Source organism: Urocampus carinirostris, chromosome 14 (genome assembly GCF_059441175.1).
Source record: "Urocampus carinirostris isolate Australia breed hairy pipefish chromosome 14, RoL_Ucar_1.0, whole genome shotgun sequence".
In the NCBI taxonomy this organism is placed as follows: domain Eukaryota; kingdom Metazoa; phylum Chordata; class Actinopteri; order Syngnathiformes; family Syngnathidae; genus Urocampus; species Urocampus carinirostris.
The window spans coordinates 14,384,187-14,399,934 of record NC_142362.1 but is presented as its reverse complement, the minus strand read 5'-3'; the positions used below and the strand labels follow the sequence as shown (position 1 = coordinate 14,399,934).

Here is a 15,748-nt window from a genome sequence, read left to right as displayed (position 1 = left end):
TGGGATTGTAGATTAAAAGCGAAATAATCCAGCCCCCCAGATGTACTAAACAACAAGTAACCCACATACAGAAATGCTCATTTTGTTATTAGCGAGGAGACACGCAAATGCTTTAAAATTTTACCTGTGCACTTGACCCCCTGAGACATAAGCCCCCACATGAAGTTGGCGCAGTGATCGCACCAATGGGGCCCTCGGAAGCTGTGGCCCTGTAGGAATCAACACAAAACCCAATGAAATCCTTTAAAGTTCAACCTGGGAAGGAAAATGTGTCATGGAAACAAACCAGCCAATCAAAAAGCAGACAATCTGGAAGGATGCTGGGGGCCACTAGTGGCAGTTTGAGGCTTGCAAATAACCGAGTTGCCGACAAGGAGCAATATTTTTCCTTCTGTGGGTCTTTATTGAATTTAAGTATTTTTTGAGAAGTTGTGATTATATTCCTAGCTACACTACCTCTAAATGGCCATGGTGCTAAAATCACAAGAAAGAGCAAGATGTATGTGGAAATTGGGCAAAACAAAGGTAATAACTAAATCTTCCAGTTTATTGCGTCATTGATTTATTTTGTGTTTTAAGTAAACTAATGAAAGAAAATCGCTACTTTTTCATTTTGAAAGGAATTTTCCATTACAGAATTCCACTTAAAAATTGAGGGAAAAATAAACGTAAAAAAATAAGTAAAATGACTCATTCTTGAAATAACTAATGTTGCACCGGGAGGAGTTTGTTCTTTAAAATGTAACAAAAATGTTCAAATGTATTATTATTTATAATTTGGCTAGTTTCCGTAATTTATTGTTTCTTTCCATATCAGAAAATTCCAATTGAAAGAGAATATATTTTAGAAAAATAAGTTTTATTAAATGTACAGGAAAATAAGGAAAATCATTATTTTTCAAAGTAAAATTTTTTTGCTGTGTACGCAATTTTTATTCTTTATTTTTAATGCATTTTTTTCTGTATTTATTAGGTATTCTTTTACATTATTTTCTTGCATGCTTTCCTTACATCAAATCCACACTTTAAAATCTATTAAAAAACAAAATAAATATTAAGCCCAGAAAAAAATCAAATACTTTTGTTTTTTTTTCAGGAGTTTAAAAAAAAAATCTGATATTTTTTTGTTGTTGTTTTTAGTATATTTCTTCTGTATTTTCGAAATATCATTTTACAGTAATTTTCTTATTCGACAACATTTTTCCAAACTGCAAAATCTATTCAAATATTAAGAAAAATATATTGAAGTTTTTTTTAATATATTTTCTGTATTTTTCTATTTCCAGTCGGGACTAAATAACACGAAATCCGTTATGATTAGGGTTTAAAATCCAGTGGACAGACTAACTGCTGCTATTGGCTTAATCTCTCCATCTGGCACTGAAATTAAAAGCAGCAGTACACCGAGTACCCCACAGATTTCATTTTCACGTTCCGAACCAAAACATTGATGTTATCACCCTGGTCTCCAACTCTGTATCCCCTCTCCTCCATCCTCACCTTGAAGTTGTGGACTTTATCAGACAGGATGACCCTCTCCGTCTCCTTCAACGATGCTCTCCTGACCAGAGAAGTGAGCTGTGAGTAAGCGAAGATCTTCAACGGCTGCCAGAAAGTGGCGGCGGGTTTCTCGGGCCCCATTCTCATCCCCAGGGCGGCCGCCAAAATCTCCTCCTGGTTGGCCTCCCGTTTGGTCCTCTGCACCGCTGAGCGGTCCTCCTCTCGGGCCACCTCTTTGGAAGGCATCCCCAGCTCAAGGGGAGGGACAGCTCCGAAGTCTCGCCATGTAGAGTCCGAAAAGGAGAAGAGGAGACAAAAGGTTTGAGAGCGGAACCGAAACGCTGCTCCTCGTATGCAGATGAGACGCGTTAATCCTCTCCTCCCTGCATTGAGCTGATATCCTGCATGGAAGCCAAACAGTCGCTGCACTGTTTGGATGCTGAGGGAGCAAGGGGGAGGAGAAGTGGGCGGATCCTGTAGTAGCAGAGGCTGATTAAACCCATCCTGCCAGCCAATCACAGATTGCCTTCTTCATCAGATACGGGAGCGGAGAAGCTGGACCGGGAATCAACAGTGATTGGGTCATGCACCAGCACTAAAAGGGTTGTAGGATAAAATATATTACTTTTTTTATGGGATGAGGGCTCATGAATCGACACAAACGGAGAAGAAAAAAAAACATTGGGAAAAGTGTCAAATTGACAACAAAATCCTTGCATTGTAAGAAAAATGTATCAAAATAAATTAGTAAATAAGTAAAATAATACATAAAATAAAACATAAATGTAATTTTTCATCTTGTATTACCGCATAGTGTATAACAGAGCTCAGCAACAATTATGTCACGGAACAGTACCGGGTCGTGGGTCGTTTCGTGCAACTCACAAAAAGAGAAATAATTTGCCCTTTTTTTTTTGTTTGTTTATACTGTATTTATCCTAGGATACGCGTATTTGTTTCCACCCAAAGAAAAACTGAGTTAGGATGCACGTAGTATGAAGGTTTTACAGTAGTCTATCACCGACATTGAGCAAGGATTAATCATTCGACAAAAATCGCTCACCCCATCATCTCAGCACTGGATGTAACGGGAATCGAACCCAGATCGCGGTGGTGAGAGCGCAAAATTCTAACCATTAGGCAACTAGGAATGTAGGTAACAAAAGGGAAAGGCATTTTGTTTTATCTCATTCTCACCCTATTTTTTACTCTCTTGCCGCGTTGTACAATGTTGTAGAAGAGCATGATGGGGAAAAGTTCAGTCAAAACAACATTGTACAACATGGTACTGTGATTAGAAATAGTGAGATGATAAGATAAAAGCAAATGCCTTTTTCCTAATCACCTATATCCCCAGTGGTCTAGTAATAGCACAGTAGATGTGGGATTATTATTATTGTTGTTATCATCACTAATATTATCATTATTATTATTATTGGGCCAGGCCGCAAGAATATAGTCAGATATTAAACTCAGATTCATCGTCAGATACCAAATGGTGTTTTATATACCAGTAAATAGAAAACAATGGCAAGTAAATTTAAAATCCGACATCCCAACATTGTAAGAAATAATCAACATTTGTCTGTCATGATTACCGATGTGATTCACCTGTGCCCGCTCGTTTGGCGCCAACCGCCGCGGGTTCTGATTGGCTCCCTGTCACTATTTGAACTCAGTCCTGCCAATCCCCTGTTGTCAGTCCGTCTGTGAATCTCCGCGTATATTAGGCAAGCCTTTTCGACCCTGACTCCAGCCTGTCCCGATTTTTGCTCCTGCTTGTCTCCCGCTATGACCCGTTTTTGATCCCGACCACGTCTGCTCTCCGGTCCCGGCTTACGACTCGTTTCCGACCCCGACCACATCTTGTTCTCCCAGTCCCTGCTACCGACCAGTTTTCCGCCCCTGACCCCGCCATCGCTCGCTATGGAAGATCCACTTCCGTGTTCGGATCACAATCCGAATACAAGAGCGACTTGCCTTCCGCCCCCAGCGAACACCGGATCTTGGGCGCAGCCCTTCTTCTCTCTTTCTATAAAATTTGTGGTAAACGTCACGCAAGTGGGTCTTGTTTCGGTTCTGGTCCTGACAGTGCCAGCAATTACTATTAATTTTCCTTGAATTTTGCATTTCTCATGGTAAATAATTTCTCTCATTTGACAAACTCTTGTTCTTTTTTTTAATATATAAAATATATTTTGACCTTTTTTAAAAAAAAGTAAATCTTGCAATGAGCAAAAAGATTGACATATTTTGCTCATTTTAAGGAATATTTTTCTGGTTTTACTGTAGCCTAGATGGTAAGGCGCCCGCTTTGAGACTGGGAGGTCGCTGGTTCGCGCCTCGGCCGAGTCATACCTAAGACTTATAACATTGGTAAAAATGGCGGCGCCCTCTGTTGGCTGCGGCTGCATCGGCTCGCTACAACGGGTCAGGTGTATCGACATTTCGTTCTGTGTACATTGTTACAAAGAATGACAATACAAAGGAAATTATTATTATTATTATTATAAATGTCTGTGATTTATTGGCTTTATTATTCATGTCTGCAGGTTGCACCCATCTTTCGAAAAAGCAAAAGCTGTTAAGCGCTACACACAAGGTTTTTTGTCCGTATTCATTTTTTATAGGTGTAATGGCAACTTTTCCAAGAATCGTGTTCATCGCTATATAGGACAGGCATCCATTAATGATGATTTCACTTCAAAATCCGATCCTACTACACAGTTCCATGTTAAAAAATGTATACCTGCCATCTTCTGATGCGTTTTCCTCCAAATATGTCCTCCTGCTTTGTTGCTGCAATCCTGACGCAACACTGCGGATGCAAATGAAGTATCAAATTTAGCATCGGTGTTGCAATGTGGGAAAACGCATCTGCCGCCCACTCCTGTAAGTCAAATGTGATTAAGCCCCCGTGTCACAGTCTATTTCTGACAGCCAAGGTGCAATATTCACACTTACACGTTATAAGCTAGTGTGTAACCTCACTTAACCAGATCTTCTCCTTTCCAGTCACGAGAAGATAAAAACACTGAAAAATCAGAGGAGCATGAGGGGAGCATTGAAGAGAAGTGTACTTATATGAAGTGACATCCCGATATGCGATGTGGAACATGAAAGAAGCCAAACCAAGTGCTTCCTTAGCAGGCTCCCTGCTCAGCAAGATATCTGATGAAAGGCCATAAAACGCTTTTGTACGCGTCAGTTGGTCCTCTTGAGCCACTCCAAATGATGTTGCAGGCTGTTAAGTTCCACGCCCAGGATGTGCTGGGCTCTAATCGACGGCGATTGATTTGCTCGGCCTTTCTAATTGCCTAGAAACGAGACTCACGGGGGACAAAGTGATGGACGCCTACTTTCGGCTCTCCAAATCAGCAAACATTCTTTAAACTAGGGGTCAACAACCTTTTAGAAGCTAAAAGATACTTTTTCTGTTACTGATTAGCTCAGACGGATACCTGTTTGATATGCATTTATAGGATAACAACTTTCATGTCGTTACCATGTTATTACCATGTCATTACCAGGTTATAATCATCAGAATTAGGGTTTCAAATAGGCTCAGTCAACTATAAGGGCACTGAGTGATTTACATACTGTAAATTGTAGGCTAATTTTGAAAACGTTTCTGGAAAAATTGATCATGTATTTAAAGACACTGATCACATTACTGAATTCTCATATGCCAGTTAGGAATCCAATTTCCGAGAAAATCACAATGACCCACCATTGGGACTTTTTTTTCTGAACCAGTCGGCAAAGTAATAAGGGTGTTCTTAGGGGCTTCTTGGTGACCAAAGGAACTAAGTTGATGACCCCTGATCTAAAGAATTTGATATTTAATAAGTGACTACTGAAAAGGTCAGTACTCAGGACCAGGACAACTTGCTGTGGTTGACGGAATAATTAATTTTGGTATTCAAACTCAAGCGCTCTTAGATCATGCAGCAAGACAGCGATCTGAAACACACCAGCAAGTCCACTTCTGAATGGCTTAAAAAATTTAAATGAAGGTTCTGGAGTGGTCAAAGTCCGGATTTGAATCCAATTGAGATGCAGTGGTGTGGCATAAACGGGAAGTTCATGCTAGAAAACCCTCCAATATGGCAGATTTGAAACAATTTTGCAAAGAAGAGTGGGCCAAAATTCCTCCACAGTGTTGTGAAAGACTCATTACTAATTATTGTAAATGTTTGATTTCTGTTATTGTCGCCAAAGGTGGCCCAACCCTTTATCAGGTGTACCTTTTCACATAGGGCCAGATAGGTTTTGATTTTTTTATGCCTTAATAAATGGAATCAATATTTCAAAACAACATTTTGTATTTCCCTGGGTTATTTTTGGGTGATATTAAAATTGGTTTGATTATCTGAAACCTTTGTGAGTGATGAATATGCAAAAAACACAGAAATCAGAATGGGAGCAAATACTTTTTCACGGCGCGGTATATATATGTTTTTCTGCTTGGTATTGTTGGATTATTAGAAAAGCTCACTGAGTATGTAGTTACCATAACATGGGTTTTTCAGCTATATTGAGTTTATTTTTTGAACATCCCAGCATTACTTTGATAATCACATTATTCATTTTAGTTGTCATGAATGCACGTATGTTCATCCACATATTTGAGTGAAGTATTTACTTGCTGTATCCTTTCTTATCAGTACTTTCCTAGTAATGGTGTTCCACTCTTATCATAGAAACATTCAAAATCCAGCTGTGTACAGTTTTAACAAAACTCGCTTGTTCATTCAGATCCTTTCCTTGTAATGCGAGATCCCAGAGGTACCTGTTAGAGAGTCAAGTTCCATTTCGCAAATCCACACCCCTTTCCTGTAAAAACTGTGGTCAACAATTTTCGATGCCCTTCTGACTATGAGAACTGTCTCCTTATCAGACCAACCCAGAGTACTCTGTTCTGATCTCTATTTTGAAACTTTGTAATAAATGCCCTCAACAGGATTGCTTCTCTCCAGCTCTATTTCTGGGTAATGCAAGTGCGAATACTTGTTCTGATCCAGGAAATGCCCTTTCACCTTTAGTATAAAAGCTGTTATATAAGAAAATGTTCCTCTAATGCACTGCTGACCCAACACCGTGACCCGTGAAAACAGCAACTGTACTCTCCGTGTTCTTTTCCCGTCTTCACCGATGATCATCTTGTTTTAAATCTTAATCTGGTAATCCCACCTCATGGCAATAACATCAATTTGTACTTTCAGTCAACTCATGTCACAGAAAAGCTGCAGGGATCACAAAGTTATGCAACCTTTTACGTAAGCAGAAAACATGACAGAGATGAGCAAACATGATAAAGTTGAACAAGGAGGTTTCTTTTAAATATAAATAGTAGCTTACGTCAATACAAGGTAAGGGTATATTAAAAAAAACTTTTCACAAGATGATCACACTGTAAAAAAACAATCCTAACCCCCTAGGTAGAAAATGTATTTAAAAGAAGTGTTTTTCTTATTATCGTATATTTCAGAATGGTTTCTTTGGTAAAATGAGTATCGCTTCAATTAGCAAAATGAAAAAAAGAAAATGATCTTAGTTGTTTAAAAAATAATTCTAACATATATGTCTCGTTAGCGCCTTACATGGCTGCACAGATCACGGCCGCTATTGGGAAATGTGAAGCACAATGTAAAGCGCTTTGGGAAGTCATTGACTTGAAAAGCGCTATGTAAATGCAGATCATTTCATTTTATTAAAATAAGAAAAATAATATTTAAAATAAGCTTACAATATTTAAAAAAAAATCTTCTTACTATTAATATGTAGCACCCTTATTGTAAGACCAGGAAAAAAAGTGGGAGTCTTGGTAGCACTTCAATTGCCAATGACTGATATAGAAGTCAAATCTCCATCATAAATACGAAATTCTGGATTTGAAACTATTTCTGTGCGCTTACTCCGCAGCCAGAAAATGCTTATTTTAGCGTTTTTGTTTTTATTTTACTATGTCTTTTTAACGTTTTTATTTTAATGTCGTTGATGGGGAGCACCGGGATGGATAAGTTGAGAAGGTGATTGGAAATGGGGTGATGCTGCCATCATCTGAGGAAGAGTGGGACTGCAGGTGCTGAACCATGACAATTATAAGTTTATTTGACGCATTATTTTCCTTATTTCCAAAGAAAAACAATTAAAAAATGTTGTGAAATTTACATATATTTTAATTACAAAATGAGCGGCATTTTAACTAAAAGAACGTTTTTTTTCTCTCTTTTTATAGGAAATGCAGGTTTGACGTCTATATCCGGAAATGGCACTGAATCTGTGACAAAGACTTCAACCTTTTTTTTTTTGCTGCTCTTGCAATAAAACCTTGACAAATTAAACTCAATTTCCCCGTGAAGAGATAAATTACCAGCACAGGGTTGGAGCAGCCGGCACGGCGACATTGATTTATGGCCTGACGCTATCAAGATTTTTTATTCATAAGCAAGGACGGAACGAGAAGCTCACGACATATCCTGAGTGAAATATCGTCTTTTGATAAAACCCGAGCTGCACTTTGACTAAGAATGATTTCAAACGCGATGACATGAAGCTATTACCAGAACAAACACCGCTCGGCGCTTGAATTAGCGTCAGTTTGTTTAAGACAATGACGAGCTCAGATTGGAGGAAATATGAAATGTAGATGCATGAATTGGTCTGTCATCGAATGACTTGATCCGCTATGCTCCACTTACAGAGGTCTTTACATTTATGTTCAACAAAGAAAACAAAGATCAGCATTCCTTATAGTCTAGACCGGTTCTATCTTGGTAATCGGCCAGCAAAAAACGAGCGCTACATACGCTCGTGGACGATAATGACATTGTTTTTATCTGTGCCGGCTGCACAAAGAGCTGTTTCCTCGAACAAAAGCACTCTGACGCTGATGAATGGTTCTTTTTGGGCCGGCTATTCCGCACCGGCAAATTACTTTTGGTGTTTAGCCAAACGTTTTATTTTATGAATTAAATCATTTAAAACAGGAGGCTCCAATCTTTCACGTTATGGTGACAACATACTCAGTGACCAATTTTAAAAATGTATTATTAGCTCAAAAGGTAGCTTGAGTAGTTAGCTAGAAAGGTAAACTGGGATAAAACGAAAAGGGAGCTAGATAGCTCGCTATGTCAGTAAAAAGCCATCTAAAGAGCCGAATAGAAAGTGAAAAAATAAATCTAGATAGTTAGCTACAAAAGAAGCCAAAATTTAGCTTGACAACTACCAAAAATGTATGAAATGAGATAGATAGCATGCAACAAATGTATAGAGCTAGCTACATAACTTGCTAAATAGATAAATGGTAGGAAGATAGCTAAACTGCACATTTTTTGGCAGATTCGTTTTATAAAACCCATGAAGTGGAATTTAGTTTTTTGTATTTCGTGTAAAATAAAGCAATAAAAAGATGAACATTTATATATATATATATATATATATATATATATATATATATATATATATATATATACTAGAATAGATATTTTTTTTCGTCCATTAAGTCCATGAACTGGAAATCTTTTATTTGAATTTAAAAAATAACAACTGATCCAAGTTATTACTATGTTATTACTATGTTATTCCAGGGTAAATATTACAAAATATGGCTCAGTCAATAAAATAAAGTAAAATAAACCATTTTGCTAGTGAGCTATTTTCCGAACAGGTCTGCGGGCACCTCAACTTTCATCATGGAGCGCCCTGGTACCCGCGGGCACCACCTTGGAGACCCCTGAATAAGAGCATATACTTAAAAAGCAGCCAGCCTAAACTAGACCTCTAACCATAACAAATTATATACACAAACAGCTAAGCATATTTAGAAAAATGTGTAGCTGTTTTTGTACCTTATTGAGGTTTCGAATTGAACTGCTTTATTGTCGTTGATATCAACGTTGTAAAGCATTGTATGCAACGAGGTTAGACATGGCACTCCAGGGTAAACATGTACGAAAGATTGTAAGGGGGAAAAAAGGATTTCAGGATGCAAGACCCAAAAAATATTCACAACATAGTGTTTAGAAACAAGCCTAAGTTATAAGGATCGTGCAATGATTGTCAATGAATAAGAAAAGAGCATCGTAACTTTAACGACCGGAATAAACAGTGGACACAAATGCGTAGGACAGGAACAGGGGAAAAGACAGTGATCTGGTGCTCGCTGGGCAGGAGGAGCGGGAAGCCCTTGCGAACAAAGCGTGGTCGGAGATTGGAACGAGTCTGGTGGCCGGGACGAGCGACGATGCGTGGTTGAATATCGGAAACAAGTCGGGCAGCCGGGACAAGAGAACGGAGTGTGGTTGGGGATCGATACAGGAAACAGAATAATGCAGGGTACGGGTGCCCGGACAGGAGAATGGATCTTGGATCGGGGATCAATACTGGAAACAGAACCAGGCAGGATACGGGTAGCCGGGACAGGAGAACAGAGCTTGGATCGGGGATCGATACAGGAAACAGGTCGGGTAGGATATGGGTTGCTGGACAGGAGAACAGAGCTTGGATCGGGATCGATACAGGAAACAGGTCGGGCAGGATACGGGTAACCAGGACAGCAGAACGGAGCTTGGATCGGGGATCGATACAGTAAACAGGTCGGGCAGGATACAGGTAGCTGGGACAGGAGAACGGAGCTTAGATCGGGAATCAATACAGGAAAATGGTCGGGATCAAAACTGGGGCCAGAGTCAAAAGTGCTTGCCTTGCATGCACTGAGGTTCGCTGACGGACTGACCAGGAGTGAACGAGAATGACGTGCTTAAAAAGGAGGACTAATTAGGGAACAAGTGGCAGCTGGGGCTGAACTAGTGAGCGCAGGTGAAGGAAATTGGCAAATCATGACAGTAACAACAATGCAATAAAAAGAAGAGCAATAACATTTAGCAGAAACAACCTCCCCCAAAATAAGTCACAATATATTTTTCAGTATCACGCAACAACATAGCAGCAAAAAAAACAAATTAGGTCGCAAGATATGTTTTCACTGTTTTGTGCGCTTTTTTAGCGGGGTGATGGCCCTGTGGAAGAGTCCAAAGGGCAAAATTAAAAAGATAAGAAAACCTGCTGGTGTGCCATTAGCCGCTGCAGACGTGTGCGCCGCCCTCTTGTTACCAATTTTAAAGCGGCGGTGGGCAATCTAGGGCTCGAGCATCTTAATCTGGCCCGCCAACTAAAATGATACAAATAAAATGACAATGTTTTTATAGTAAAAAAGTACTACTAATATGACATGAATGAATGGGGTAAAGGCTTTTATTGTCATTATACAATAGTACAACCAAATTGGAGGCCTTCTCCTTTTTAGTGCAAAGTAAGATATATTAAAAGATAAACATATGTAAAAGGATGTAAATTTAAAAAAAACAATGTATTAACGATATATGATAAACATTTGTGTATTTACAGTGGCAGTAGTAGAGAACATTATGCTCATTAAAGTTATGGTTTGAGTCTCTTGCCTTTTTATTTTTCTTATTGCATATTTAATGTATTTATCAAGATATTTATTGAATGTAAAACAAAAATAAATGGATTTTCGTTTTGAGCTTTTAATTGAATGCTTAAATGAGGCGCATAATATATAACTTCTCTCGGTTTCAAAACCAATTTTATGGCATTAATCGATTTCCAAACAAATGTAAAATTAAATGTAAAACGTGCATGCATATGATAAGCTTATAGTTTAGTAGACACGCAAAATAAGGAGAGAAGACCTTAATGGATTTTGAACTTGCTAGGAGAAAAGAACACGATGCAAACCTCTGGTAAGAAATTTCAATCTGTTCCAAAAGCCCAATCTTGAGCCCTTAGTTGTATTAAATTTCTCAGGATACAAAAGCAGAGCCACCCTAAAGGGTGTGGCTATCAAAGAACAGCAACATGACTGATCGATTGTGACCAGTGTTCCCTCTAAGCTGCGCGCGTGTGCAATTGCGCACTGCTCGCACATTTTCATTGCACAAGAAAAACTAGCCAGCGCACAAAAATGAGGGCTCAAAATTACTTATTAAGAAGCGACTTAAGTCAAAGTTACAGTGCATGAAGGTAAAAATACACGGGTTCCCCTGACGTTGTGTCCTAAACGCGGTATTTTGAAGTCGAACGAAGTTGAGTAAAGTTAGTAGAGTATGTCGAGAACCGGCTTCTTCGGCTCGGCTCACTAAAAAGGAACCGGCTCTTTTGGGTCCTAAACGACTCTTCAGGTTGTTTATGCTTCTTTAATCCCTACATGACCAAATATTAAGTAAAATTATGCACAAAATGACTTCAAGCAAGGGGGAATAGAACAAAAAAGATAAAAATACCAAAATGAAAAAGTAGTGAAAAGCTGAGAAAAAAAGAAAAAAAAAAAAAAAGAAGGAAAAAATTATAAAAAAAAGCCAGAAAAAAGAAAAGAAAGAAATATAGGAAAAATTAATAGAGAACAAAAAGAAAAAAGTAACAGCTCGGAAAAAATAAACACAATGAGATTTTTTTAAAGGAAGTTTTAAAAAAAGTAGAAAAAAAACACGGAAAAAAGAATAAAAAGTTTGTGTTGCATTTCCAATTATATCAAGTGAATCTTGTTGCCAACATTGTACTTCCACTAAAGAATGTGATTAAGTACAGTTCTGTATCTTACAACCGACTAAATAAGCCCCCAAAAATGTTAATATTATGCGACAAAATATATCAGGATATAAAAAGAAATGGATATCTTGTGAAAGAATTGTAAGAACAAACGACGTTTGTAGGCCGTACAACCTTTGCAATAGTACATGAGTCAATTCATTCAAAAGAGAAAAATAATTTTGCATTGCCGGAAACTCAGCAAAATGTAACTTGATGTTAAGTTTAAGACATGTTTGATAGTTAATTATCTTGCCACACTTGGAATTATGGTTGCTCACTGTTGTTTCAAGTGTTGCTCACCGACTTTGTGTGAACGCTCAGAACCGTGGAAAACTAGAGGGAACATTGATTGTGACTATGATGTAAACAGTGCATACTTGTCAAAATAGCAATCAACTAATTTCAAACATAGCGGGAAAAAAAACAGTTCTTTCTTCCATAAAAATGATTTTTTTTTCCAAAACTCTGAAATGCATAGTAAGTATTCTTGACACCAACAACACCAAATAATTACTCAGATAAATTATTTTTGTTTCCTTATATTTCATGCTCTTAACATAAATGCATACCATGTATTTTTTACTTGTTTTTAAAATGAATAGTTATTTTCAATGAATGACGTATTTTCGACCACCAAGAAGCGCTAAATAACACACACTGTCCCTTTAATTACTGTGACTGTGGAAACAAGTATGAACAAAAACAGCAGGGTTGGATGACATTATTTGTAATCTGGTCACGATGTATAAAAATGAGGCTAATATTTGTCTAGCTGTAGAAAAAAAAAACACAAAAAACACGTCTGCTTTAAATTCACGGTTCCCATGAGGACGTTTTTGGCTAATGGAATTCTTTTCTCGTCTTATTGGTTGGGTTGGCTGACTGCTCATGAGCCGATCGATTGTAATTGACATTTAAGAAAGGGCAAAATGGCTTCTTGGTGGTGGTTACTGGGAGAACAAATGGGCGATAGTCACGTTTCCATTTCAATAGTTTCTTAACAGCATCATTTATTGGTTATAAAAATCACCACTTGACCGTAATTTCCGGATTATAGGGCGCACCTGATTATAAGCCTCGACCTGGTACATTTTTAAAGGAAAACAAGCCGTAACTGTCCATTAATAGCATGTGGGATGCGGCAATAACACAACAGAAACACGGTAGCACAGCATTAACAGGGCAAGTTTTTAAAAATACATACCGGTTAAAACCACAGAGATGCGACAATAACATACCTGTCAACATCCACGGCTCCATGCCCTTCCAAACTATCGAATTTTCCCTTAAAAAAAAAATACAAAATAATCTTACACTATATATTTTTTTTCAAACGTGTTTATTTATGTAGTTTAACATGTTATATTGTAGATGTGTTTCGTTATACAGTATATATTGTTAATTAACATTTTGTTGTGAGATCCTGAGTTGCTCGACATGAATGAAGTTTATTATAAAAAAAGATAAAAAATAAAGTAGTTTGGACGTTCACTGTAAGAGGGAAAAATACATGCAAATAGAATTAACTAAAAAAAATACATTTTCTTGTTCAAACTATGAATTCATTTTCTGCATTAAATTATTAATGGTAATATACTGATTAAAAGGATAACCACCAACCTGTCTTTTTTTATTTTCTCATTTTATACTTCCTTTTTTTCTTGACTTCTTTATACAACATAATAATTCGTAATAATGCATCAAAGCAAGTGAGCCGTTTGAGAGCCGGCTCTCTTTAATGAGTTGAGCCAAACAAGCCAATTCTCTAAAAAGAGACCGACTTCCTTTCACTACATCAAACCGCTCGCTTCGTTTGCAAAAAAATAAACGATACCAATATAGAGGCTACCGCGGCGAACTCGTTTGGCTTGATTGATTTGCCGTTTCGTGATTGTCAGTGTATACAGGATGGTACCCATAGTTGACAAATTTGCGTTTTTCCCTACAGATTATCTTGTACGTCGTACACGTCTTAAAATGCATAATAAACTTACTTTGTGCGGCAAAAACGTACTGGTTGACATATATACAATAACAAAACAGCAATATGATAGCAGAGCACTAACAGGGCCGGTTTTAACAAAAACATATCAGTTAAAACCACTAAAACGCAGCAATAACACAACAGCTACGTGGTAGCACAACACAAACAGTAGGTTTAAAATAAAAAACATATTGGGTTCTCCTTAATCAGCTTTTACAAGCACAGACTTTGTGTATCAGAGTTTAGTATTTACGCCGGTTGTGGTTCACCAGAAAACATCCTTTGGGGGTGAGGAAATAAAAATGTTGTAGAGCAAGAGGTCTCTACATTCTACATTTGACAATTCAAACTGTACGACTCTGGTGGGACTCGAACCCACAACCTTTGAATTACTACAGTTTTGTATTTCTTAGAAGTCCAATGCGCTGTCCATTGCGCCACAGAGCCAGTGCTAGTTACATGGGCCTGCCCTGGGTCCGATTTTTGGTCATAACAGTCCAACAATCTACGTGGCGTCTTTCATGGTTCCCGGTCAAAATTTGTGGACCGTGTGTTCCTACAGCTTTTGTAATGTTGTGGTTAGCATATCTGTCGACCAAGCAGTTGACTTGCGTCAAATTCATGGCTATCAAAGTTTGATTCTGGTTCATTTATAAGCTTATACATCAGGGCAGTTCTGTGGAATTTGGCCTTTTGTCTTTGGAAACAGGTTTGAAACTTGTGTTTAGTGCTTCTTCCAGCACTGGTGGTGTAGTGGTCGACATAGGTGCCCCCAAGCAGATGAAGCTGGTCTGGTTGGTTTGATTATCAGTAGTCCAAGCAGTTGAGTTTACCACTGGTTTAGGTGTTTCTCGTGTCGTTGTAGCATAACTGCCATATAAACAGTTGATCTGGGTCTGTTTCCAGGGTGACACTGGTCAATTCTGTTAAATTCATGCTGTAGTTTTCTCTTTTTTCTGAACGTACGTAGGTTCTCCGTAATCAGCATATACTAGCACAGACTTTGTGTATCAGAGTTTAGTATTTGCCCCGCTTGTGGATCACCAGAAGACTTTCTTTGGGGGTGAAGAAGTAAAAATGTTGTAGTGCAAGAGGTCTCTACATTCTACCTCTGACAATACAAACTATACGACTCTGGTGGGACTCGAACCCACAACCTTTGAATTACTACAGTTTTGCATTTCTTAGAAGTCCAATGCGCTGTCCATTGCGCCACAGAGCCACTGATAGTTACAAGGGCCTGCCCTGGGTCCTAATTTTGGTCATAACAGTCCAACAATCTACGTAGCATCTGTCATGGTTCCCGGTCAAAATTTTGTGGACCGTGTGTTGTTACAGCTTTTGTGATGTTGTGGTTAGCATATCTGTCGACCAAGCAGTTGTCTTGCGTCAAATTCATGGCTATCGCAGTTTGATTTTGGTTCATTTATAAGCTTATACATCAGGGCAGTTCTGTGGAATTTGGCCTTTTGTCTTTGGAAACAGGTTTGAAACTTGTGTTTAATGGTTCTTCCAGCACTGGTGGTGTAGTGGTCGACATAGGTGCCCCCAAGCAGATGAACCTGGTCTGGTTGGTTAGATTATCAGTGGTCCAAGTAGTTGAGTTTACCACTGGTTTAGGTGTTTCTCGTGTCGTAGTAGCATAAC

General features: G+C 38.3%; 1 protein-coding gene and 2 non-coding genes across 4 annotated transcripts in view; all 3 read right to left on the bottom strand.

Annotated features, from left to right (window-relative positions):
• The window catches only part of chn1 (chimerin 1), a 56,393-nt gene that overhangs the window by 18,871 nt on the left and 21,774 nt on the right, over positions 1–15,748 (bottom strand). Inside the window, exons 2-4 of one of the 2 annotated variants that reach the window (XM_088352780.1) lie at positions 4,250–4,318; positions 1,501–2,055; positions 125–209 (exon numbers count right to left, since the gene is read on the bottom strand). In XM_088352780.1, coding sequence (XP_088208906.1) covers positions 125–209; positions 1,501–1,746 — 331 coding nt within the window. In that variant the 5' untranslated portion in view covers positions 1,747–2,055; positions 4,250–4,318. Of the gene's footprint in view, positions 1–124; positions 210–1,500; positions 2,222–4,249; positions 4,319–15,748 lie in introns of those variants that run through there. The other variant, XM_088352779.1, reaches the window with a different exon arrangement.
• trnar-ucu (transfer RNA arginine (anticodon UCU)) lies at positions 14,456–14,548 on the bottom strand. The gene is made up of 2 exons: positions 14,512–14,548; positions 14,456–14,491 (listed from the first exon to the last, which is right to left on the bottom strand). It is a non-coding gene; the product is annotated as a tRNA-Arg (tRNA).
• Positions 15,231–15,323, bottom strand: trnar-ucu (transfer RNA arginine (anticodon UCU)). Its single transcript has 2 exons — positions 15,287–15,323; positions 15,231–15,266 (listed from the first exon to the last, which is right to left on the bottom strand). It is a non-coding gene; the product is annotated as a tRNA-Arg (tRNA).